Source organism: Pagrus major, chromosome 20 (assembly GCF_040436345.1).
Source record: "Pagrus major chromosome 20, Pma_NU_1.0".
Lineage (NCBI taxonomy): Eukaryota > Metazoa > Chordata > Actinopteri > Spariformes > Sparidae > Pagrus > Pagrus major.
This window is the reverse complement of record NC_133234.1, coordinates 19,390,666-19,415,002: the sequence shown is the minus strand read 5'-3', so window position 1 is coordinate 19,415,002 and position 24,337 is coordinate 19,390,666. Positions and strand designations below refer to the sequence as shown.

At 41.2% G+C, this 24,337-nt stretch overlaps 1 protein-coding gene across 1 annotated transcript in view; it reads right to left on the bottom strand.

The window, feature by feature from the left end:
- Positions 1–24,337, bottom strand: part of dock1 (dedicator of cytokinesis 1) — a 204,220-nt gene that overhangs the window by 54,903 nt on the left and 124,980 nt on the right. Inside the window, exons 28-29 of the mRNA XM_073489321.1 lie at positions 16,500–16,601; positions 14,465–14,559 (exon numbers count right to left, since the gene is read on the bottom strand). Coding sequence (XP_073345422.1) covers positions 14,465–14,559; positions 16,500–16,601 — 197 coding nt within the window. The remainder of the gene's footprint in view (positions 1–14,464; positions 14,560–16,499; positions 16,602–24,337) is intronic.

Sequence of the window (24,337 nt, the reverse complement as noted above, 5' to 3'; positions counted from 1 at the left end):
GATTTAAATTCAGACATCAGAATCGCTGAATCTAAACTTGTCAATCTGAAAACTGAACTGTAACAAGCAAAGCCGTAGCCAGACAAAAAGAGAAACATTAGTGGTTTGTACTTTCACGACGAATAAATCTTTGACCTTGTGAAGAAATAAGTGCTGCCGGCAGAGGTGAAACATGGGTTGAATCTTTCGGAGACAGACTGAGGTACAGAAGGGCTGCAGGCACTCCCGAAAAAAGATGCGATGAGTAGACCTTAATGAGAACACTGTCTGATGGGTTAATCCACTCTGATGTTGCAAAATTAAATGTTAATAACTTAAGTGGCATGAAGCTTTTAGAGGGGAATTATGATTGCTACTTACAGAGTCAGAGGCCCATCCGCTATTTAACTCCATTCCCTGGCGGAACCGGCAATACAACAATGTGTGTACTAATCTCTAAGAATTACCCACCGAGAGAAAAAAAGCCCTTATCAAGAGTGGTGGGGGAAAAAAATGTCTAGCACAGCATATCCAGTAACCTGGCTTACATTATCTAGTACGCCCCGGGTTCTAGTGTTTTTATCAGTCTTAGCTTCAGTTGCTGAGTATTTTCCACACAACTACAAATCAATAAACAAACCGCAACAAATGATTGCTCTGGGCTGCATATGAAGGTGCATCAGATAAAAAAATGTGGACAAAAATAATGGCAAGGTGAAACAAGGACAATTGTTATGCCACTTAAGTGGATTGCATCAGGTTTTCATGAGCAGGCCATAAAGCGGGATGAAGATGTAACGCTCGTGTAACCGACACTGGCAGGTGAGCAGACATCTGCTGCACAGGCAGCTCTGAGAGAGCCTTGTGCCTCTGTCACGGCATTAGCTTAACCCTTAGTTGAACCGGCTCCCGCTGTGGGAATCCTCACACATCATCATCGGGTCTCTTGCTTTATGTTTCAGCTGCTTGGCCATGAGGGTCTCTGTCACCCTACGCTTACTGAAAGGTCTAAAATTTCATTGACTCACAGAGAGGGGTTGGGGTTTCCCTCACCGCCCTGTCTAACTGACCTTGAACAGGAATAACCATCACCGCTGAGACGGCGATGATGTGGGATCTAGGGTATTTTAACGCTATACAATATTCACCTCCCACATTTATCTCCATTGCTGACTAAATGCTATCTGGGGCCAGTGTGTGATACATATCAAGAGTCACCTTAATCATTAGCTGGAAAGGTTAACTGTCATTTAACACCTTTGGATAAGCCATTAGAAGTCCATTTCTCTGGCTCTATGGCCTCAGAGTGGGATACACCTCCCCTCCTCCCCCCTCCCATCTCCTAAGCACTCAGACAGCCTATTACCACCATCCTGTCTGCACGAACACAGGCTCCCCCTCTGCACACCTCACTCAATTTTCTGCAGCTGTGAACATGTCAATATAGCTGATACGCTGAACACTGGACTAATGCTAAAATGTGTTTGCATCCACTGCACCTGTGGGCTGAGAAATATTACTGCTCAATATGCAGGGCTCATTATTTACAGTTTTTGATTCTGAAAAAAATAAAAAAGGGGAAATTATTGTTTATCTTGGATATCTAAAAAAACAGGAGATAATTGAAAGAAAAAAATGGCTGAGGAATACTCAGAATAGCATTCACATCCGTGGTCAGTGTTAGCGGGGGACATGACCCTACTTCCGGCCCTTTCTCGGACCACACCCATCTTCAAATTTTTCCTTCTTTTTCATTGACTTGATTAACAATCACTTTGATCAATTACACACCTGTAAAGTTTCGTGACTGCATCTCACACGGTTGTGATGCTTTCACGGTGAATAATCTGTCCACAAACAGACAAGCTGAAAAAAATATCAGCTGTTCAGAGTTGACAGGAATGATTGAAACTGGGTTATGATGATCTGCGACTTAGAATGTGGGTCAGGGCTGTAAAGTGGGGGACCAGTGGCCCCTTTTCCACTTCCTACCTCCCTAGCTCCAGCACCCATTTTCAAACTGACAGTCGTAAGCACCTGTCAAAAAAATCAAAATCTATTCTTAGTTAGTTTCTTGTTGCAATAAGGTGTCTTCGGGACCACATTTTGCCGTGATAACCCACATACACAGACTCACAAACCGAAAATATTGCCAGCAAACGCTGCAGCAGGTATAAAAACTAAATACATAAATAAATTAAAGAGATAAATCTTATTTCGACGATCAACAAAACAAAAGTGAAAATAGGTTAGTTTGCAGTACAAACACTCTCGGGTTAAAATATTTTATTTAACATTGAAAGAAATGTATTGATGAGTGTTCTTTTAGCAAGAAACAACAACTTCAGGTACATTTGGACAGATAAATGTAAAGCAGCCTCCTCCATCAAAACGTCCAGGTATTTTACAGTCAAAAATCAATGTAAAATAAAAAGGATGGGCCTTATCTATATGATGTGTCTAACTGTATAATCAGAATGTAGATTTCTGCAGTTGTGGCAAACTCTCAGACATTGTAATGAATCACCACTAATCACAGGCTGAGGCTGTGGTTTGGGTTCAACTCTAGCTAAATTTAACTGCAGTACATTGACAGAGGCTACTCATTTCTAATCACCAATAGCTGTGAGTTATGCAGACATTACCAAGGTAGCACACAGCTCCAACTGCTGGGTCACACGGCAAGTAAAAGAGGGAGATCAATACTCCTCACAGCTTCTGGCTAAATATCAACTCAACAGGCAAAATGCAGCTGTAATCAACCGTTTCTGCTTGATCTCCCTTTCCAGCAGCGGCAATCCTTCGCAGTTTCCACAACAATGGCTTGATGATGCGGTCAGAGGAAATCTCCTGTGCTGCCTACATGACTGATCCGTACGGTAACATGCAGTGCTTTCTATAAACAGTGTTAAAAGGAGTTCCTCTCATGTCGCAGCTCACACAATACAGTAAACTCTATTACCTAAAAGCCTATTTGAAGCCGGCAGTCTGCCCGAGCTCAGACGTATAATGGGCTTTAACGAACAGACAGGACAGTTCCTCTGTGAGCACATCCTGCCATTAATTAAAGTGAAAAACTTAATGAGGCGGATGAAAATAGCATATACTCTCCCTCACAGTGGGCTCTGGCTAAGACACTCCATTTCAAACAAGATTAAAGGCATTCAGAGCTAAGTTCTTAAACTTTGGAATATATATTTTTTTAATGTGGGCTTTAAAGCATGAAATATTCAAATTGTGGCCCTTAAATAAATATGATATACTAACAAAAGCTCAACTCTGTATTTTCATTTGTCCACATTCACAAAAAGATATAATTACTTTACAGTCTATAATTAATTGCCGTATTGATATCAGGGAATATTCTTTGCACAGACACAGCGATACGAGTGTGAATCAAAACTGTCTGCATAGAGAACATTAACTGCATATTATACAGTCTGCGGTCCCGCTGCTCTTTTAAGCTTGCATTATTAACAAAGCCAAATGCCAGGGGGAAGATGCTCGGCTGCCGCTGCAACATCTGCGAAGGCTGGTCATTATGCTGCAGAGGGAAAATAAGATGCTCAGATGCAGAGGGAGAGACAGTGACAAACCAGTTCTTTATAACTTCATTACAACTACAAGGAAAATGTTAACGACTGGGAAATTTAAGCTGCTACTATAAATGTAATCAAACTCTTATCCAGTGGAGTCAGTGTTTGCTTTGGGCCTTCAAGAGAAGACATCAAACTTTGCTGGGGACACCCCGGAAATGCGTAATTCCTAAAACCAGCCTGCCACTCTTCCTGCTCGCCATTTTTTTTGGTGTTTTTTTTTCATCTACAGTTCAGCAGGGAAATCAAGGTAGCTGTAATCATCTCCAGCAATCATGGGCTTTTTCCTATTTTCTGCTTAGGGAGACAAAAAACACAACTTGGAGATTCTTAAATTTGCTAATTAGGCAGTGCGAGAGCAAGGTAGCACCTCCTACACATTAGAGTCATTCTGCATGTATACAGTATACATGCGGCATCATTATGATAAATATGCTCCATCAATCTGTCAGTGTCAGATAAATCACCCCATTACTGCTGATTGATGGGTGCGCTGAACATTTACATTTCAGCACAGATGACAGAATATTTGCTTTTCACACCCTTCGCTGCTTTTTTTATTTATTTATTTTTTTTAGAAATCAGCCAACTTCCTGCAGCCGTGGCGCACAGACTTGAGCTCCGTCGGATAATCTGCACCACTGACACCTAGCATATATGCTAATGAAAAGTTATCAGCAGATCATACTTGCTAATTGAGTTCAGAGAGCATCTCCGATAATGATCGCAAACTATTTGCATACTATTGCTGAATAGCTGGTGTATCCGCCTGCGCTCAGAGATAAGACAAGGTCAAAAACCTTCATTATCAGACCAGTTTATTAAATTAGATTACCTTTATTTCAGACACTTGATCTAATATTAGATCCATTTATCTATCAACGTGTTTTCAATCAAATTCTCCTCGCAGTGTGACAGCTTTCCTCTGGTGCTTCTTTAGCACAGTGCATCTGACTCTTGTTGAAGTTTATCACGGCTGTCTAAGATAAACTAGGCTGTAAGAGTTTATACTGAGCAGCACACCCGAGGGAAGCTAAGGGAAGCTCTAATGACTCAAAAATATCACTGGGGTGAGTCAAAGGACTGCTCTCATCTGTGAGACCTTTTCATTTACACTGAGGGAAAAAAATGTCTCACTTCCCTACTTCACTTCAACATTTAAACCACTTAGCAATAAAGAGCTCTTAAATCTAGTGTGGATGATGGTGCAAAAAATAAAGACTTTGCACTAAATACTAAATGGTTCTTATATCTTAAATCGAAAATTCGTTATGTCCTTCAATTAATAATTCTTGAGTGGTGAATGGTGGAGTGTGATGAAAAACGGCATTAACTTGAGATTATTATGGGGTTTGTTGGCTTGCAGCAAACAATATATTGAAGTTGCTTGGCTACTAAAGTGATTTTCACTGTTTACTAACAATAAGATACCTAAACCAGGTAACGTGGTCCACGCAAGGACACAAACACAAATGAGAAAACCTGGTCTAGCTGCACCTGATGGGACGATTGCCACTCGTGGGCTGTCTGCTCGGACCAACCAACCATCAGGCTGGTTTGGAAACTTTCTCTGATATTCTGAGAATGGTTAAATGAAAATGTCCCTCTGAAAACATTTTAGGCGAGAAATAAGCCATGCGGTTGCTGAATCGGTCTTCAAGTTTTTATAGTTTTCAGGAGCTTCCAGAGGCAGCGAGTTGCGCTGGATGCCCCTGATTCCATTAATATTAGAAGTGACACATAAATATATATGTATAACATTATTGTTAAGTAACGTTGATTGGTGTAAATACTATTGCATTATGGATATCTGGTGAAAGTGCATATAGTCAGTGGATAAAAGAGCGAGCCATGTTGGAACAGTGATATCGTTATGAAGTTTCTGACTGAACAAGAAGACCCTCAGAAGACTTTTTGCAGCATTTTTCTGAACTGATAATAGAGGCCAAGTAAAAAGTTTCTTTGGATATGTGTGTTTGTGAGTTAGCGCACGTATAATGTGTCTGTGAGGTCGTATAAAATGACAGAGGAAAAGATATGCTTTCTGACTGACCCACAGGCCTGTGTGCCACGCGAATACTGTGAAAAAAGCTGCAGTCCTTTTGACTCGGCGGCGCCAGGCAGTGTGATGCCAGTGTCAGAGCTGACGAGCACTAGCTTCCGCCAGCCTATAAACACAGGGATCTGAGATGTAACAATGACAGCGAAGGCAGTTTTTCACCCGGGCCAAAAGTTTGTGAAGAGGTGAGCGGATTACTAATGAGGCAACAGGGGCTGATTTAGACAGAACTCCAAATATTAGCGAGCAGGAAAAACTCCCACTTTCTGCACAGGAGTCAGAGTGTTGGCGAAGTTCACGTTGAGCATTGGATGAGATAATGAGGCATATTCAAAGTTATCAGATGAATCACGAAGCAATTAAAACACATTCTAACAGGCTAAACTTTTAACATTATGTCTTTTTTCACAATTTCTTTTAAATACAAATGATAAGCCTGTAGAAACTAGAGAGTGAAGAATAAAAGCATATGGGCGTTTTAGCTCAAACAACATACAGAAGATTTCTCTCAGAGAATGTTTTGATTAGCACCGTTTCATAGAGTAAGACTGATACCCTTGACAGCGGTGCATTAGAGATGATTATACAGGGCCTTGGTATTAGCAAGCTGACATTCATACCATGGACGCCCTTTTAGTTGTTATTTGCTCTGTGCATTAATGCTGGTTTGAAACGCCATAATAAATACACATCAGACACGCAGTCATGAAATGGGGCCATTCGGTTCGGCACAGTGATCTAATGACAGAAGTAAGTGGGTTTATTAAAGTGAAAGGAGCATTCATCAAGTGTACAGAAAATATGTCAGTTACATCCACAGAGGAAAGACAGAAATTAACCACAGCCTATTCACTGGGTCTCCAATGAAGCATCTGCGTGAGTGTTCCTTGTTTTATAGCTGACAGAGAAAAATGTCAGCCCACTTGTCTGCCAGCACAGGGGAAAAAAAAGTCAGGGTCATCTACAAATCAGAAGTTAAAAAGTAAAGTGCTATATAAATTTAAGGCACTTAATTTTCATTTTAGCCTGTTTTATACTTCAACTCCTCTACATTTTATAGGGAAATCTCCTTTGCAGATTAAAGCTGCGTTCCAAATTGCATACTTTGTGCAGTGTCATGACAGTGTAGATAAAATGTTTCGGCTGTATGCATACTGCTTGCAACGGCACATGCTTTGTTGGCCGCAGGTACAGTGCATGCTAAAAGTAAAAAGTATGCCATCTGGAACGCAGCTTAAGACTTTACTGTACACACAACACAAGTGATAATCTTATAAATTGTGATGCACTTTTATCAATTAAACTTCTTAAAGCACTAAAAAAAATAGCTCTTCCTTGGCAAATAACACATGTTGTTAAGGATAATTTTTACTTCTAGAAACAAATAAATGCTAGCCCAGTGCATTTAATGCACTGCACGATAATGAAGCGATGGTCTGCTTGCCACCAGTGATGTCACTCAGTGGCTAAATTGCATTGTGGGTAATGTAGGTGCCAGGTTTTGAAAAAGAAGACGAATGCATGGAATAAAACAGGTGATATCTCTGGTTTTGTTGTATCGATTTTGATCACTCAAACTGTCCATGAGTCCAACAGTGTTATAGGGGTGCAATGCTAGACCAGTTGAGTGCTTTTCAAAACCTGGTGCCTACATCACCCACAATGCAACTTAGCCACTGAGTGACATCACTGGAGGCATTTTATCAGATTACATGCAGCTTCCTCTGGAGCCACAAAAGGCTTTATACTACTTTTTTTCCACATACGCAGTAGTACTCCCCAAGACCTGTAAACACACTTTAATGTGCACAATTGGTGGAATTACCCTTTTAAGTTTGACCACACTTTTGAGAACACTGTCATCAGAGCAGTGGCTTTTGTTTCTGTGTCTACAGGCAGGCTGAGAAAGCTGCCCCGTCCTTCACACATCTCACAGATGACAGGATCATGAGAAAGAGAGCTATCTTTTCTGGATTGGGAGTAGCGAAAATACACCTTAGTTTCTCCAATACCGACAGCAGCACAGTATTTTTACATTAAGGTATTGCTACTCTCTCTTAAGTACATGGTCTGAACTTTCCAAGGCTTATGAGGCTCCAGTGTAGTAGGTTAAACTGAAACTAACAGATAGTTTTCCTGCACAGTAAGCCACCCTGCTGCTTTTCAATAATGACTTTGATAAAATGATGATGAGAGAACTCACACAGGGGTGGAGGCCTATTTAAAGGCACTCCCTAGGCAAAACAATATTACTTGCGGTGCGAAGGTTCAACCAGATACACACAGACAGACATGATGCAAACTCCCAGTAGAAGTACAGCTCCATCAGAGCTCTTTGAGTACGTACAGAGATTAACTTAAGATTTCTAACCTACACTGGCATGTTGGCAAACAAATACCCATACATCCAGCGGCAGCTGGTGATGCAGTGCAGTATCCCATAGTTCCTCTGAAAAGCTGTGTCTTAATCTCTTTATTGCAGAATTACCAGTGAGGGTTCCAACATGCAGACACGAACCACACGCAAGAGAGAGAGAGTAGACAACTGTCACCATATTAACAAAGCAGCATAGCAGGAAAGCCATGCAAAGGTCAGGATTTTCCTCTCAGCCCACAATCCCAAAAGCTGAGGGCTTGAAAAGAACTGGTAGTGCGCATTTAAATGAGTGTGCAAAGACCTTTTGGGAGGCATATTCTCAAACATACATGTAGCTACATATAGTTTTCTCTTCTTAAATTGTATTGGAAGTCATACTAATAAAAACTTTTATAAATATACACCGTGTTGCAAGTTTATTAGGTAGAGAGAGCTAAAACTAATTCTGTAACACAACAGTCCTGCAATAAATCCTTCCTGCACGAAGGCTATTATGTATAATTGTTATTCAAACTGATTTAGAAAGGTGTTAATTCAACTATATGGCCATTTTGGAGGCTGCTGTGGTGCTGTTAAAATGTATTGCTTCATAAAGGGAGGCGTTTCTATTATTTTGTTCGACACATTTATATCAACGAGGGTGGGCTAAATAATAGAAACACATTCATGAGGGGAGGATTTATTGCAGGACTGTTGCGTAAGACTGCATTAGTTTTAGCTAGGTGTAACATACAAACAAATTGGGTTTCATTCTGTTCTTAGCACCTGATGGATGCTTCGAAGCTTTTACCGTTGCCATCGATGTCCAAACCAGTGTTCAAAGAAAGGAGATGATGGGTTGGCTGCACCCAAAGAGAGGCAAAAGACTGATAGAGAGCGCAAGAGATGGAGCTCCTCTATGCTGTTCAAGTAGCATACATAAAACCAGCAAGGGAGCATTTCTGCTCCGCCTGCATAAATGTGGTCCCGCGAGCACAGGGCTGTGACGAACGCTCATCAAGTTGTCTTTTGAGGCTGTGATAGTGGCTGATGTCCCCCCTCCAGCCCCTCGGTCTAATAATAACAATATTAGCTAAGTATATAGGTATAATCACCACCAGATTGAAAACTCTTTTAATGTATATGCCCAAGGCTTTGAATAATTGCATGTCTCCATTTAAGCTTCAAGGCCCCTAAAAGGGTATTCTGTTGGGATGGTCCTACCCGAATGTCAGCTTTTCAGAAATTTATTAAAACATTTTTTTAAAAAACCTATTTTTAAGTCACCATTTAACACTCATTGAAGTCACCTATCCTGACGAAGCTTGAAGGCAAAGCAAAGCATTCAACCTGGCTGAACCACAGATGGACTTGTGAGGATTTTCAACTAGTGTCTTTTTCAACAGCACACTCCTTTAGTGGAGAGTATGTCAAATCAGACACCCAAAAACCCACTGGCTCTGTGTTTTTTATCTCGGTGGGTGGTGGATTGTACGGGGGCACACAGGATCACAACATCATTGGCAGTCTTTTCACTCTCGGTGAGTCCCTCCTTCCTCCCAGCCTTCCAGACCTGCCCTCCAGGTCCTGGATTAGTCATAGAGAGAACTCCAAACGGCAGCCATCCTGCTTCAAAACCCTCTTCTAATGAGTCTGTAAGGGACTGATGGCATGGGTTATCGAGTTAAAGAGCTGCCTCTTCAGTTCATCTGGGCTTTCATCTTTTCATCTGCCATGCCGGGCTCTCAGAGAACTCCCTTTCGTTTCTCAATCTACTATTCTTACACATAATTAACAGCTCAGCGAGAAACTTTTAGCGTCATTTGGGGAAATGAGAAGGTCATCTCATGTCAAATCGAATGTGTGAAGACATTGATCACGTGGCCTAGTAAAGCCTGTGAGGCATGAAACAGATGTCTTATGTATTCTCTTGCATGTCGAACAACGAAAAGAATACAGTGACTGAGAGAAAACAGCTGTTCGGCTTATCTCCGTATATTTGAATAACACAGTGGATAACAACTTTTCAAACTCAACTTTTACCTTAAAAAACGTGTATCAATTAAGTTATAAGCTTTTAGACTAAAACCAAGAAAGATAACACTTTCTCAATGTTAAATATCACGAATCACAGTTGATCATTTAAGATAATTTTTACTCAATCTGTTAATTACAGCTTTTGGTTGCTGCAACATCCACAGCTGTTCAAAAGCTTCACAAAACGGTGCCAATGAAGATTGTTCAGATTGATGATAATGACTGGGCTTGTATGATTCAGCACATCTTGCGTAATAAGGTTGAGGAGTGCATGGCTCTTGAAAAGTTTACCATGCAAAAAGGGCGCACATTTGGCTGACTACACAAAGCAGCCAGCAGCTGTTTTCTAGTAAAGAATCTGGTGCAAGGTTTTTCATCCCTGGGAGGAAACCGACCGTGACTACAGTGTTTAAGCAAATGCCAACTTTAGCTAATTCTGTAAGTGCTCTTTAATGTGAAATCAAGGTTACCGACAGGGCATTCGTACCTAAAAAAAAGGCAGAATAAATTAATCTGCTTTCCTGAAGCCTTCACGATATCGCCACGTTTGGAGGAAGATCTTAAAATATTTCATACTTGCTCTACTATGAATCTGCAGCAAAGTGATCAAACTCGTTCCCTGTCAAGTGCGAGTCAATCTCCACTGTCAATTAGCTGCCAATATTAAGCCATGACTAGTTGGCATGACGGAAATGGCAGTCAATGGCTGACCAACCTGATGCGGCCGTCCCTGGGGCAATTAGAGCCCATAAATCAGTTTACAACCTGGAGGAAGTAAGAGCCGATGGGTGGAGAAGAAGGAGTGGGAGGAAACGACTGCTGCTACTGCTGATGCCCATCTCATTAGTGGAGCTATCATAATGTGTGGACATGAAAGAACCGTCTGCTGGTGCCGTGGGTGGCTGAATCTGTGTGCTGCATGTGGCCCGTATGGACTGCCCAGAAACAAGACACTGAGAGGAAGGACAGAGATATTAAGATATGCTTCATGAGGTCACTGAATGTTTTTAAAAAGATTGAAAATGTGCTGAGTTAAAGCACTTGACAAAAACAGCAACAATTCATTATTTGAAAGGTTTTAATGGTCTACTATCAATTATTTTATATTACCAAAGAATCAAACGACTTATAGTAGAGAGAAACCGAGGGAGAAATATCACTCAACTCTTCAGCTACATCGGGATTTTCTGCACATTTACTGTATGGTTCAGTCGCATTCCTCCCAATCCTTTTTTCAGCAGCGGCAGGCAGCTGTTTTCAACAAATACTGTAAGCTCTGATAAACCCACTGTGTGCTAACTGTCCAGCATGAACAGACACAGACAAAGCTAACATCTAGCAGGAGATTACTCGAGTCAAACATCTGAAGCTCAAGAGTTGGTGGAGTCCCAAACAGGGTTAAATGGGGCTTAAATTTTAGGGGTTAAATTTTCCCAGCATTTGGCACCCATCGTTTTCGGCTGAAATTTGGCATTGAGGTCAATTGTGGGTGTGAAGGTGTGTGCTTGTGTTCATGCGAATTGGTTTCAAGGGGATGTGGCAATAGGAATGGTCAATCCCATAAAGGTACATAACCAAATGGATTCACATAACATGACCAAACTTTGTAGAAAGACATACACACACTCGCGTTTTGCCACAACTCCTTTTATAACTCAAGAGCCTGTTATAGACATTTGCAGAGGCATCATTTGACCTAGCAGAGGTCCTTTTTTCAGTGATGATAGTTTGCTCCGACCCTACATTTTAGCCGTGACACCTTTCATAACTCATTTGAGCTCCAGGGCAGCATATCCTCAGGAAGACCACACACAGCGTGGACAACGTAATGCCATACTGCATCCCATCGCATTGTATACCTGCTTAATTCTTATTTTTGCCTTGTAGATACAGGCATATGCGAAATAGTTAAAACTACAGTGAAGGCAAGCAACAATCTTTTAAATAATGACCATAGTTGGGCAAGCATTGTACCAAAGTAAAAAAACATCTTTTTGCGAGGCTTGAAATAGGACAGTGGCAGGAAGTGTAGCGGGGCGGAGAGTCAACAAGCGCCGGTGCGCGCCTAGCCATAGCTGGTGTGGGGTTTGTACATTGAAAATAACAACGGGTGGCTGTTTTAACGCGAGGTGTATTTTGGCCTTGAGACGTGACACTTTTAAGTTTGCAGAGTCTGCCGTGAATTTATTCAGTCTCCACTGCTATGACAATCAAAGAGCGCGCAGCAAAGGAGCATGACTCACGCACATATCTCCTATGCTCAAAGATTGTTAATGCAAAACATTTATAGCTCTCTCATGGGATGGATGAAATGTGTCACCTTGGGTTCTCACTATGTGGAACAGGAAACATCCGATCAAACACACTCCGAAGGATGGCGACAAACGGAAGAGTTTTGCTAATTTGACGCACAGCCGATACCTGCTGTATTCAAACAGGCTCATGTATAAAGACTGTGAGATGAGTCAGGCTTTGACAGGCTTATTTTTCATTGAGTAGAACAATGATTTAGCACAAGCAAGTGGCTGAATGCGCTGACTAGAATGCAGAATTAATGTAACGGCTGTCACAAACAAGTGCAAGTAGACAAAAGGTTCAAATGCCTGAGACTCTGCTGAGGGATGGGAAATGACACATTGGCCCTTAGTCTGAGAGTCAAAAATAAAACATTTCATAGGCTATAAAGCACGATCTGACAATGAACTGCTGGGAGCTTAGTGATGCTCATCACATCCCCAAAGCTGGTCCAGAAAGTACAGGATCACAGTGGGTATTGAGTGTTTGAAAGGGCTTGTTAGTCCAGTGCAAGCACGTGGGATCATGCATTGTTGACGTGTGATGTGTGTGTAGCTTATGAGGGTCAGGCCTGCGTGATTTTATTCCCCAACACTGCAGCTCAGTCTACAGCAGAACAGATGTGATCTGCAGCATCAACACAGAGCAATGTGACCCAGGTGGCTGACAATGTTTTTTTGGGGGCTCGGTGTGAATTCCAAAAGGAATCTGGCTTGTAGCAATCAAACGGACTGATGAAAGCAATAGAACAAAATTGAGTTGCAATACAATCTCTAGTCAAATATCCTCGCTCATGATGATGTTGAGTAGTTTTGGAAAGAGTGGGCAGGGAGTAAAACTGCTCACAGTCAACCAGGGGCTGCCTCTATGAGCTCTGCACCTGCCGTAAATGGCCACTTTGAAGCAGGTCCTCTGTTGTAATGTGAAAAGCCTCCCGAAGTGATATTATCAGAACTCCATCAATCCTATTCCTGTTCCCATGATACCACTGTGCGTATGTGTCCAGTCCCTTAACCAGAACTGGCGCTTTCCACAGTAACAGGACGCTAATCCTCGTTCTTAGAGCAATTGATACAGGATATCATTCATTCATGAAGATCTAGGTCAGGGAATACTACTTACACTATTACTATTGGTTATTATGATACTTACTTAGTTACTTACGCTAGTTACGCCTAGCATTAAAAGTATCACCCATGATCCTCAACCCAGTAACCTCCCAAGGAAACTTGTGGATAGCCCCGCTACTCTTTTCTGCTTGAGGCTCGTGGCTTGAAGTTTCATTAGCTGCTACAACCAAACTGTCAGTGGTTGAGTTGCATTGTGGGTAAAGTAGATGGGAAGACGGCAGATTGTTTGGAATAAAAAAAGACGATATTCTGTGGTCTTGCTGCATTATTCTTTCAAAGTGTGAACTGGTGAGTCTGACAATGTTAAAGGAGTGCAATGCTTAATTCATTTTGTAAATTTCTTGTGGATCTCTGACCAGCATTCAAAACACATCTAGCAGTTTCAATAATGCATGGATGCAGCTGGGGAAGAAGGAATTTTCCTTTTTAGTTGTCGGAAAACCAAACTTATGGTTTTCATCTGACAGCTGTTGCTGTGCCATTGAATAATTGACCACTACAGCACATTCTGGTCTCTTCTAAAAAGATACAAATGGAAGCATACAAAAAAATAAAATCACAAAAAAGCCTTTAAATACTTTTCTTGCTCTAACTTCATCTGACAAGCGCACACAGCTCTACACTACACTCGTAAACTGCAAAGCACATTTCATGTCTATTTTACACAAAAATGGAATCAGGCAAGGTTTCACATTAATAAAACAGAAGGCCGCGGCTGCACAACAAGCAACAAAGTAAAGAGATGCTGAGACTAAGTTTGGAGATTAGCAGGCAGCATACACCCGAGCATCTATAATTCATGTGATTGTTTGCGGCTGCGCTGACTGCTCATCTGATTGCTACACTGCTGAGGCCTTGTGCCGATATTTGCATGGAGAGAAAAACATTAGAAAATACCCATACCCACTTCTGACTGCTGTTCCTTAGCAACAACAGTGTAGGGCGTTTAAAGCACCATGCTTTATGTGCGTGTTTCTGCGTGTGTGTGTGTGTGTGGCGGCGTCACACTTACTTATTTTGCATCATGTTCATTATGACCCAGTCTGAGGGGTAGACGTTCTTCCCAATGAGATCTTTAAACATTATAAATGTTTCCATTAGGAAATCCTGTAAGAGAGAGAACATTTTCAAAATGAAAAACTGTTATTCTTCCCGCCTCCGAGATAAGAGCAATCTGAAATGAACCGTTTGGAGTTTGTGGCTTTCAGGCAGAAACAGCTTTTAGTTTTTAAAGTCAAGGTGACTCGTATATTTCTCTTTTGTAGGTGGCACTTGAGACCTATAATCCCTAATGTTCTTAATGCTCACACGTTGTGGTAAAATGAGATTACAGCTATCTTACTTCTCACAGAAAAGCTGTTGATGTGATATTTAGATAGCAGACCGAACATATAATTAACAGCTAGTAAGGCATAATATGACAATTTGATAATCAGGTTCAGTCAAACTAATAGAGGCTGTTCAGACCTGGTTTTAACATCCATCCTCAGGGATCTGATCGGAGGTGGACAACTCTAAGTATGGGTGTTTCAAAGAAGGATTCAACTAGTTACCACAATATTCCCAGACTCCCTTAAAAAAGGTGTGATTTTAAGAGTTGTTGTGTGCGGAGACAGTAAAAAAGAGAAAAAAAAACCTTGTGAAACAGCTCTGGCAAATTCTACAACATTCGAGCCTTCTTGGAAATTCGGCATTAAATGTTTAATTGTTTCTTTCCTTTTATTTCCCCAATTACACTACATTTAAGAAAGAAGACAACGTTTTATTGACTCAAATTTCACAAATACAGTGAACAGTAACTTATACAGGCAACTTCTTTGACTCCCATGGAAAGAAAGTCCCTGAACTCCATGAAGAAAAGCAAAATTTTGAGACTTGGTGCGTTAAGAGAAACTTTATAAACTTTGTGAAACTGTAATTCTTAAGTATTTGACTTTCTTGTTAACTTGCCAAACATTATACATGAAGATATTTCTTACTTTGTGTAAAAGAACATTGAGTCTGTTTGTTATCTGCATAAACAGTGAGATCATTTAACCAGTGGTCTCCCTTCTAAACTTCATACAAAGTCATGGCTACAAAGTCATCAACTCTTTTCTTATGTTTAAATTTCTGACTTCTTTTGTTTGTTCTGCTGTCCCACTCATAGTAGCTTCCTCTTAATCAGTAGCAGCTAAATACTTCAAACATAAATATTCATGTAAATCTATTTCTGGCTGTAGATGTTTTACTCTTGGATGTATCCCTGGGTTTTGAGGTGGGCGCATTTAGCGAACAACTGCAAAAACAACAAAGTCCTTTGGCCTGCAGCCAGTTCTGAAATGTGGATATGGCCCACGCCAGCTTCAGGAACAATAAATCTGAGGATAGATCCAGCCTCATCACCGTGATTGTTTATTCTGCTATGGGAACTGGACTGGCAGCCTCAAACAAGTCACCCTGCACGATCATGAAGGTCAGAGAGGTCTATTCATAAATCTGTGTAATTAAGCAGCAGTCTTGATAATTATATCAATTGTTACAGGGGTAGTAATCCATTTACTGCCAAATAAAAGCAGTTTGTGGTTCAAGTGAAGCCAAAATCTCTGCTTAACCTGTAACATAAATCAAATTTTTTCCTTGCTGTGAAGGTCTAAAGTTGTTTGTTAAGGTAAAAACAACATTTGTCAGAGTAGAGTAACTTACTGCTTATCTGGCAGCAGACACTAGAGAAATACAACTTTGTGGGAGGAATTATTCAGAGCTGAAATCCATAACATCAATGAGATTTATCCCTCCTCCACAACTTGTTGGTACGACGAGTGATCTGCCTCCCTGAGGAGTTACTATCATCAAGAGCATGCCGAGCATGAAGAGGCCCGAGAGCAAGGACTAGCAGAAATTCAATTTCATTCTTTATTGTGGAGGAAAAACATTTTCCTAGCGAATCTAATCGAACTTCTGATTTCTAAAAGATGACACTGGACTATAGGCCTGTGTTTCGAAGTTGTCACATGACGATGTAGCCTCGTCCAGCAGACACGGACACACTGATGAGGTGTACTCACCACCACATCGCTCCTTATCTTGCCAAAGGTGCTGATCAGATGAGCATAATGATAGTCGTCCATCTGTCTCAGCGTGGCAGTCATGCTGGCCACGAAGCTCCCCTGGAGAAGAGAAACAAGTACATTCAATACACAATCAAGTTGAAATTGAAGGCTGAGGATAGATGGACTCCGTGCCTGTGATTTTGATGGGTACTGACTAGCTGAGCTGATTGGATCTGAGTACTGAAACAGGCCTGGCCTCCCGGGTTTTGAAAGGTAGGCGCCCTCACTCAGTGGCCACCTTATAACACATGTCAGGTCGCTAAAGTGCTGTCTTTACTGTGCAGCGCCGCTATCCTGGCTCTGGTTAGCATGCTGTACATGTACGCTCGGTGGAGAGAGGCTGCCGTCATGTGTCGTGTGAGAAATTCACAGGAATAGATGGATTGAGCAAGAGAGTCTAGAGAGAAACTACAGGAACAAAAGAAAAGTAGAAAGACACAGATGGCAAAGAGATGATGTTGTAAATGTATTCATTAGGCTGTTATTAAACAAACAAAATATGAAAATAAATCTTACCAATAAGTTTCAGAATTTGCATAAAAACCTCTGAAGAATAAGAACATACAGTTCTTATTATTTGAATACACCCAGATAGTTTTACCTCGACTAGCTATCAAAGAAAATGCACCAAAGATAAGAGAAAGTAATTAAACTGCTTTGTCACAGAATGCATGAAAGCACATCCAGATTAATAAATCCAAGGTCTGATAAGCATTAAGATTCAAAAGCAGTACAGGTTACTATCTCCAACTCAGATAAAACTGAAGACCTTTTCCATGACTTATTATATATATTTTAACCAGCGCTTACAAAAGGGATGACCAACTGAAGCTCATATTTCAAAGAGAAGGCAAAAACGACGCCAAAAGCAAGGTTTTCCAATTCAATACCTCTTTCAAAGACATACATTTTACTGATTTAGTTTAATCTTTGACTGAAAGCATCAGTCTTTACAGAAAGACAGACACACAAAGGAGCTTTAAGACACTTTCTTAAGAAATGAAAGTAAAAAAAAAAAAAAAAAAATGCCACAAGCGAGTATCATCCCATAACTAATCACCTGAACAAACCCCAGGTTGGGACTTTAATCTGGACGGGGACTACCTCGCTGAAGTGAGGACTCTGTTAGTGCAGCCCTCATGCGACGGATATAACTCAGCTGCTTCATGGTAGTTAATCCTCGCAAGGCATTCTGTTTCGCTGGAGAACCTCTCCTTGAGCTGTAATTAGGCCTGACCCACCAAAGCACAGCAGAGCTGAAAGGATGCTGAACACTCACTTACCTCACCTGACCTCCCTCTCCAATTTTTTTTTCTCGCTCTTGTTTGCTTAGTTTTGAGTGCAACATCTTAAGATGAAGGTTAATTATTATTATTAATATGTAGGGCAACCAAATCAACACGAACAAAAAGATAATCATGCAAAAGGCACCAAAACGGTGTCTAATGCGAATATGTATAATTCATGTTCTTTTCCCTCTTTCGTTGTCATGATGACTGCTTCACTTCTCTTTCAGTAATGCTTCACAGAAACCAGTGTGACTCATGTTATATTAATATGGAAATGTTTTTCTAAAGTGCAGAGGGCAAGACTCTTTCATCTGTGAGGGCATGTAAGGCTCAGTTTGCCTCAGTTCTTTAGCGTTAAAAGATGGAGAACAAATTAAGACAGAGCCTGATTACAAAGTACCATGGAGACAAGGGCTGTTCTCTCATACATGTGTCGCTTTGTATTCTCTTAACTGGGCAACAAAGGATGAAAGATAAAGGTAGGTGAGTGGGATTGATCTTGGAAGGATTAAAAGCCTTGTTTTTAAGCATGTCGCACTCATATTTCGTCATTAAAACTCTAAATTCCCTAGATCCAAGGGTGTCACTGTCGTGAGGGGCGCTGGCTGCTGCAATTCCCCTCACACTGGGCAGTCACTTTATTTATAAATAGCAGCAAGGGCTTCAAAGCAGGCAGCGGTTTTAAGAGGTAATTGGCAGCTGATGCTGCTCCTCACCACGCAGACTAGAGAGGCTAGATCAACTGGAGGGTATATCCTATGTTACTTCATTCTTTCTATCTCTTCAGCATTGAATGAATCCCCGAGATAAAGAGCCTTTATTGCAAACTTTACATGCTGTACTAAGCCCCACTGTGGGACTTGCCATAAGGCTCCAGCGCTGCATACAGTAGTGTAAGCTCCTTAAGCTTACTCCCAATGCCCAATCAAGAGTGCCAACGGCACACGGCAATGTTACTATTGATTTTATTGCTGTGATATGTTGCTCATGAATGAATCTTAAGCTTCCAAACAAATGTAATTGCTGCTAGAGGCGACAGGATCAGCTGGTAAATCCTGATGGCAAATTAAATACAGGTGAGAGATCTAGCTATCTAGCTTCCTGGCTCAATGTGGTTTCAGAGTGGAAGACACATTCAGAGGATCTCTCTCCCAAAAATGGATTCAGCAATTAGGATCTAAATGCGGAACAGGAACACATGTCTCGCCAGCTGTTAAGGGGGACTCCGAGAAATAGAGATGTAGGGCGAATGATGGCGAATGGAGAAGTTCACGTATGCTCCTCTGAGGACTTTGAAGTTGATGGGTGCAAAGTAGCAGGGTGTGATAGTCGTCACTGTCATACAGCTGACTCCACAGGTCCATCAGAGTGAACTCAAAGGCCAGCCTGCCCCTCTTATGACTCATCACTCCATTTTTACAGCTGGGATAACCCCAATTCTGTTACCATGACAACACATTTATATATTTTATTTTTTTCCTTCAAGGAGAGAGAAATGATGGAAGGAAATCAAATAAAGCAGAGAATAATAGAATGGGAAAGTCTCATTCTAGTCTCTCTCTCGCAAGTCGGGCCTATCAATTCTGAATTTGGTGTGGGCGACGGAGGTATGTGACACACTGAGGAGCTGGCAAGGAGGGGGGGCGGTAGAAGGAGAAGGAGATCCAGTATGCCTGCCAAACCATAACAACTGGGAATCAAAATAAGACAAAACAAAAAAGGCAAAGGAAGGATAAAAAATCCTGACAATTCTTTTTATTGTTATTTTCTTTATGTTCAAGTTTAAGTTTGATTGTGTTATGCTTCCTGCATGTCGGGATTTTCCTAACTTGTAGGCTGAATTTCATCAGTGATGAGAGTGAGAGTGTAACACAACAGAAATCAACATGGATAGAAGTCTAGAGCAATGCTAACTAACTATGAGAGGAGACTCTCCCTAAGAAACAGAATTAAACTTTTAGCCTCTGAAATAAACATGTTTTATGACAGCTCTGATGGAGCTCGGGATTTACCAGGAGGACAGCTGCTCCACTCCAAACAGTTTCACTGTGTGAAGCTGGACTGTGTGTCTGTGTGTGTGTGTGTGTGTGTGTGTGTGTCCATGGATGTTAACTATGATCTGTGTATCACTACCGTAGTGAAAGCAAGCTGTACGTCTTTGTTTGCACTTTATAATGTAATCAGGAATGACATTTTGCCTCCTCGATCAAAATTACAGGCAATGTTGTTTAGTCTATAATTGGAAATTGAGAGTAATTAACAAGATTTACGAATGGGTTAAAATAGAGACTCTGCATCATTTAACCTGCTCTCACTGTGTCCTAGATTATAACCAATCTAGTCCTTTCAACCCGTTTAAAAATCTTAAAAGCAGACGGCAATCAAAAAAACGTTTTGTCAAAGGCTCATCTCTGGAGAAACTCTAATGGCTGGGATCAGTATCCGATTCGCTGTCGGGCTTTGTGGTTTGTGCAAGTTTGCTTCCTAAGGTCATTCTCGCAATATTCCATTAATCATTGGATGTATCAGTTGGGATACGATGCACCTGCCGGTATCCTACTTATTAAAAAAACAAGGGAGCGATTTGAGAGAAAGCTCATAATCTCGAACACAAAGGTCATGAGTAAGCAAGAAACCATAACCACTTTTAGATCGATCAGTGAGCTTCCACTAGAGATGATGAAACACCTGGAGGACGAGACAAAAACGCTCAAGATGCTTACCGAAGTCAATCATTTAATGGCCACCAACTGAGCTGTCATCAATCACAAGCATTTATCTACCGAAACAATTTCTCAATCTAAACAATAAACGGAAACTTTACAACTGATATCTATCACTGCGTCCAGATGCAGCAAACCCGTCTCCATATCCATCTTATGCTTGAGGGCAAATGAGGCAGAATCTTAGCGGAAATGAAAAAGCGGTGATTAGAGGGCAGGGCCAGATCCATCATACACAGCTCTATAGCTCACATCTCTCCGATAATTCATCTCACTTTAGCGTCTGACAGCAGAAAGGCAAAAATTGATGTTTGTTCTAGTAGTCAAGGGTTGCCTTATAAACAAGAGCATTGTTTTGAGCCTTTAATTAAGCCAGTGGGGAGATGGCACGTCAGCCTCTCGAGAGATCTCGACTGAGCCACAACCGTCTCTGGAGGAGAGAAAACTGACACAGGAGAAGAGAGAAAGATGAGGATGAGAGGGGGACTGGGAGAGGAGGGGGATGACCAACAGGGACCAAAATGACTCCTCCTTTCTCTCTATTAGCTTCAGGCCTGATGAAATATGAATTTGCTGGCTCATTACGACGGAAATTACACAAGCACAGAGAAAACCTCACATGGCCACTAGGCCATTTAATCTGAGGGGGATGAAGACACTCCTAAGCAAACACAAGTGATCCATACTGCTACGTCATGAGTGAAAGATCTCATGAGAGAATAAAGTATGATGGGTTTTGTTGGCAAAGGCAACTAACCGCACACAATAAGATCTCCGTAAGATCTCAGTAAGACCTCAATCTGTATTCTTTTCAGTTTTCCTGTGCACTCAAGAGAAAGCATAAAACATTGTTGGAGTTGAGCTTCAAACGTGTCAACTGAGGTGATTTTCTAAGCTAAAATAGCATCAAAAGCCCCTGGAAAAAAAAAATAAAACAGGCGAAAGAAACACATAAAACACAAAGCTGCGGATCAACTACCTTTAAATCGTCCAAGGACAAATCTCTTCTGCTGTTGTGATTGTGGTACACAAAGCTGTTTATTTATATATTGCTTTTCGAAGCATGACTCGCTCATAAAACTACTGTCAATTGTGGTAGATTTAATTAAAATTCTGGACAAATTTAAATTAAAAATTGACGTTCAAAGCAATGAACTTCGTGTTCTTTAAGGAGTTACATAAGAAAAAACTTTTCACACTTATAAAAGTAAAATTTAATAACTCATTTTCGTTCACTAGGAGAACAATTCCATTGAAATTTGACATAAAAAATGCTTATCATAATGTAATTAATTGATTGTTTGTTAACATTTTTACGATTTTAAGAAAACTGATTTGAAGCAGTTGCTCATTTAACTTTTTTTTTAATTTGTTTTGTTTGGTGGGAGGTTGCTTTAAACAATGTAGATTAACTTGACAAATAAACCTCAGCTCACATTAATTTACTAAGTAACTAAGTGCAACAAAAAGTCTTTAAAAAGTTTGATGTGAGGAACAGTACTTTTTAAATAATTTACAAACAGTCCTTGAATGCACCATGTAGAGCGCAGGAAGTCACACAGCTGTTTACGCAGGCCGAAATGTGGGGTTTTTCCACTGGCGCTTCTGACCACGCAGAGTCAAGCCATGGCGCACTGATTTGCCTTTCCTCACCAGTTTAAGCGTGCCGAGGAGGGCCAAAGTGCGCCCGCCATGCCTCCGAGCCAACTGCAGTGACGCCTCACCCTCCTTCTCCCTCTAAAACATGCATGTGTTGTGATTGCGAGTCTCTTGTCTGTGCAGACCAGAGAGAAAGATGTTTTAAAAAGTCTCTGTGTGTTCAGCTCTCTGTAGTTTTGTAGCTTCTTACTGAATCTCTGTGATTTGAAGTTTGGCTTCTCTCCTGCCTTTGGGTTTATACTTTCAGGTATCTTGCTTTATTTGACTGATTCATCATTTTTGCTTTCAGCTGTTTCAGAAGTTACTGCCAGTAAAAACCCAACATTTCCCGATTTTTCTGCTTTTTCCTAAAAGCTTTTAAATAACTACTGTACATAACTGCAGCTTTTTGTGAAGAATGTGTATACTGCAGGGAGGACTAGTCAACCTCTAGTCAAGACAAGCGCATCATCAGTTAAAGACGCACCTTTAAGCAGGTAGCCCTGTTGTAATGGAAATGTAAATCCCTGCCGTGTTGAGTCAAACCGAGTCAAGCTGGGCCAACAGATGTATATTAAACTACAGTTCCACAAAACTCAAGTTGTACAGACAAGAAGTGAGGTCAGTTTATAGGGGAAAATGTATTTTGTCACAATTGTTTTCCTTTTGGGAAATAGGGCTCAATGTAAGCAAGTGAAAGTTTCCCGTTACGTCAATGTGAGTCATATTAAAAGTAAAGGTAAAAGAGATGAAGCTGTGTCGCAGTGGTGGGAGTAGATTGGCGTCTCCAGAAGACTGGAGTGGACTGCTGACTTATATATCACAGTTACTTACACCCCAACTCTACAGTCTATTATGTCTTTTTATTTCTGTACCAGAGGGATAAATCCATCCATCCACCTCCTTTTTATCCACACATCACTATCACATGCACACAGATGGCACAGACAAAGAAAAGAGCTGCAGGAAAGGTGGCAGCAGAACACTTTTCACACTGGCCTGTCAAAAGGGAGGCAGAGTTGAAACATGCAAGGCACTTGGCCACTGCTGCTGCAGTCGACAGCGAGCCCACTTGGCTCCAACATCAGGCCAACAGGGTGGCAGGCCGGCGGGTCAGCCAATGGAAACAAGTGGAGGACCTGTTCGAGGCCAGCTGAAGCCATTCACGCTTCATTTTCTTCTTCAGCAGAATTTGGCGTAAATGCATTGTGACGTCCAGATAAACACTTCAGAATACATAAGGATAAATAATAACCAGGGAAAACCTGGGCAGCCAGCCATGAAAGTGACCTGTTATGCCATTCATTCAGACAGCATCCGACTTAGACAAGCTTGAGGAAGCACTTTCACACTCTAATACATCAAAGCATAATACTTCCTTGAACAGACACCTTAATTTTACACAGGAAACTCCAATGAGCCAGGGCCACTTTCTTTTCAAAGAAACCTCTGTCCAATTCTAAGCATACATCATTCTCTTGAAAGGAAAAAGATGTTACTGACTACTGACTACTGGCCAGGCAGCATGGCAGACCGTTTGCATGGACTGGAGCATGCAGGGGATTGTGTAGGTCAATAATGCGTTGACATGTCTTGAAGCCATAACACACTGTCCATACAGCTCAGACTACTTGTTACTAAAGGTCAAAACCAGCTTTAAATATTGTGGTTGGAGGCGGCCCACACTTTGAATTAGCTTTTGGCATTCACTTGGCCTAAAGCAGACCATTTTTGTCTTTTCTGGAAGAAGGTGTAGAGTTGGTGATACTGAATCAGCTCAAAACAATCCTGACATTCTAATTTTATCATTTTAACCCTTAATAAGATCAAATACCGCCTCATAATAATTTGCATGCTTGTGCTGAGCTTCACTTTGTTTTAACCTGCGTCACACTTCAGTGCTTTTTTTGGACAGAGCCAGCTTTCTACACACGTCTGATGAAAAGACCAAAAGACTGCAGCAGATGGGGACAGACTCTCGCTGACGTATCTGCTAGGCACATTTTCAGCTTTGCTTCTCACTCGGAGACTTGCTGGGGCAGTGCTGCTGCACAGCAGACCCATCATATCAGCCTGTCAGCCGAAATACACACACGCATACACACGTGCACAATCGCACACCCCAAATTTTCTTTTTCTCTTT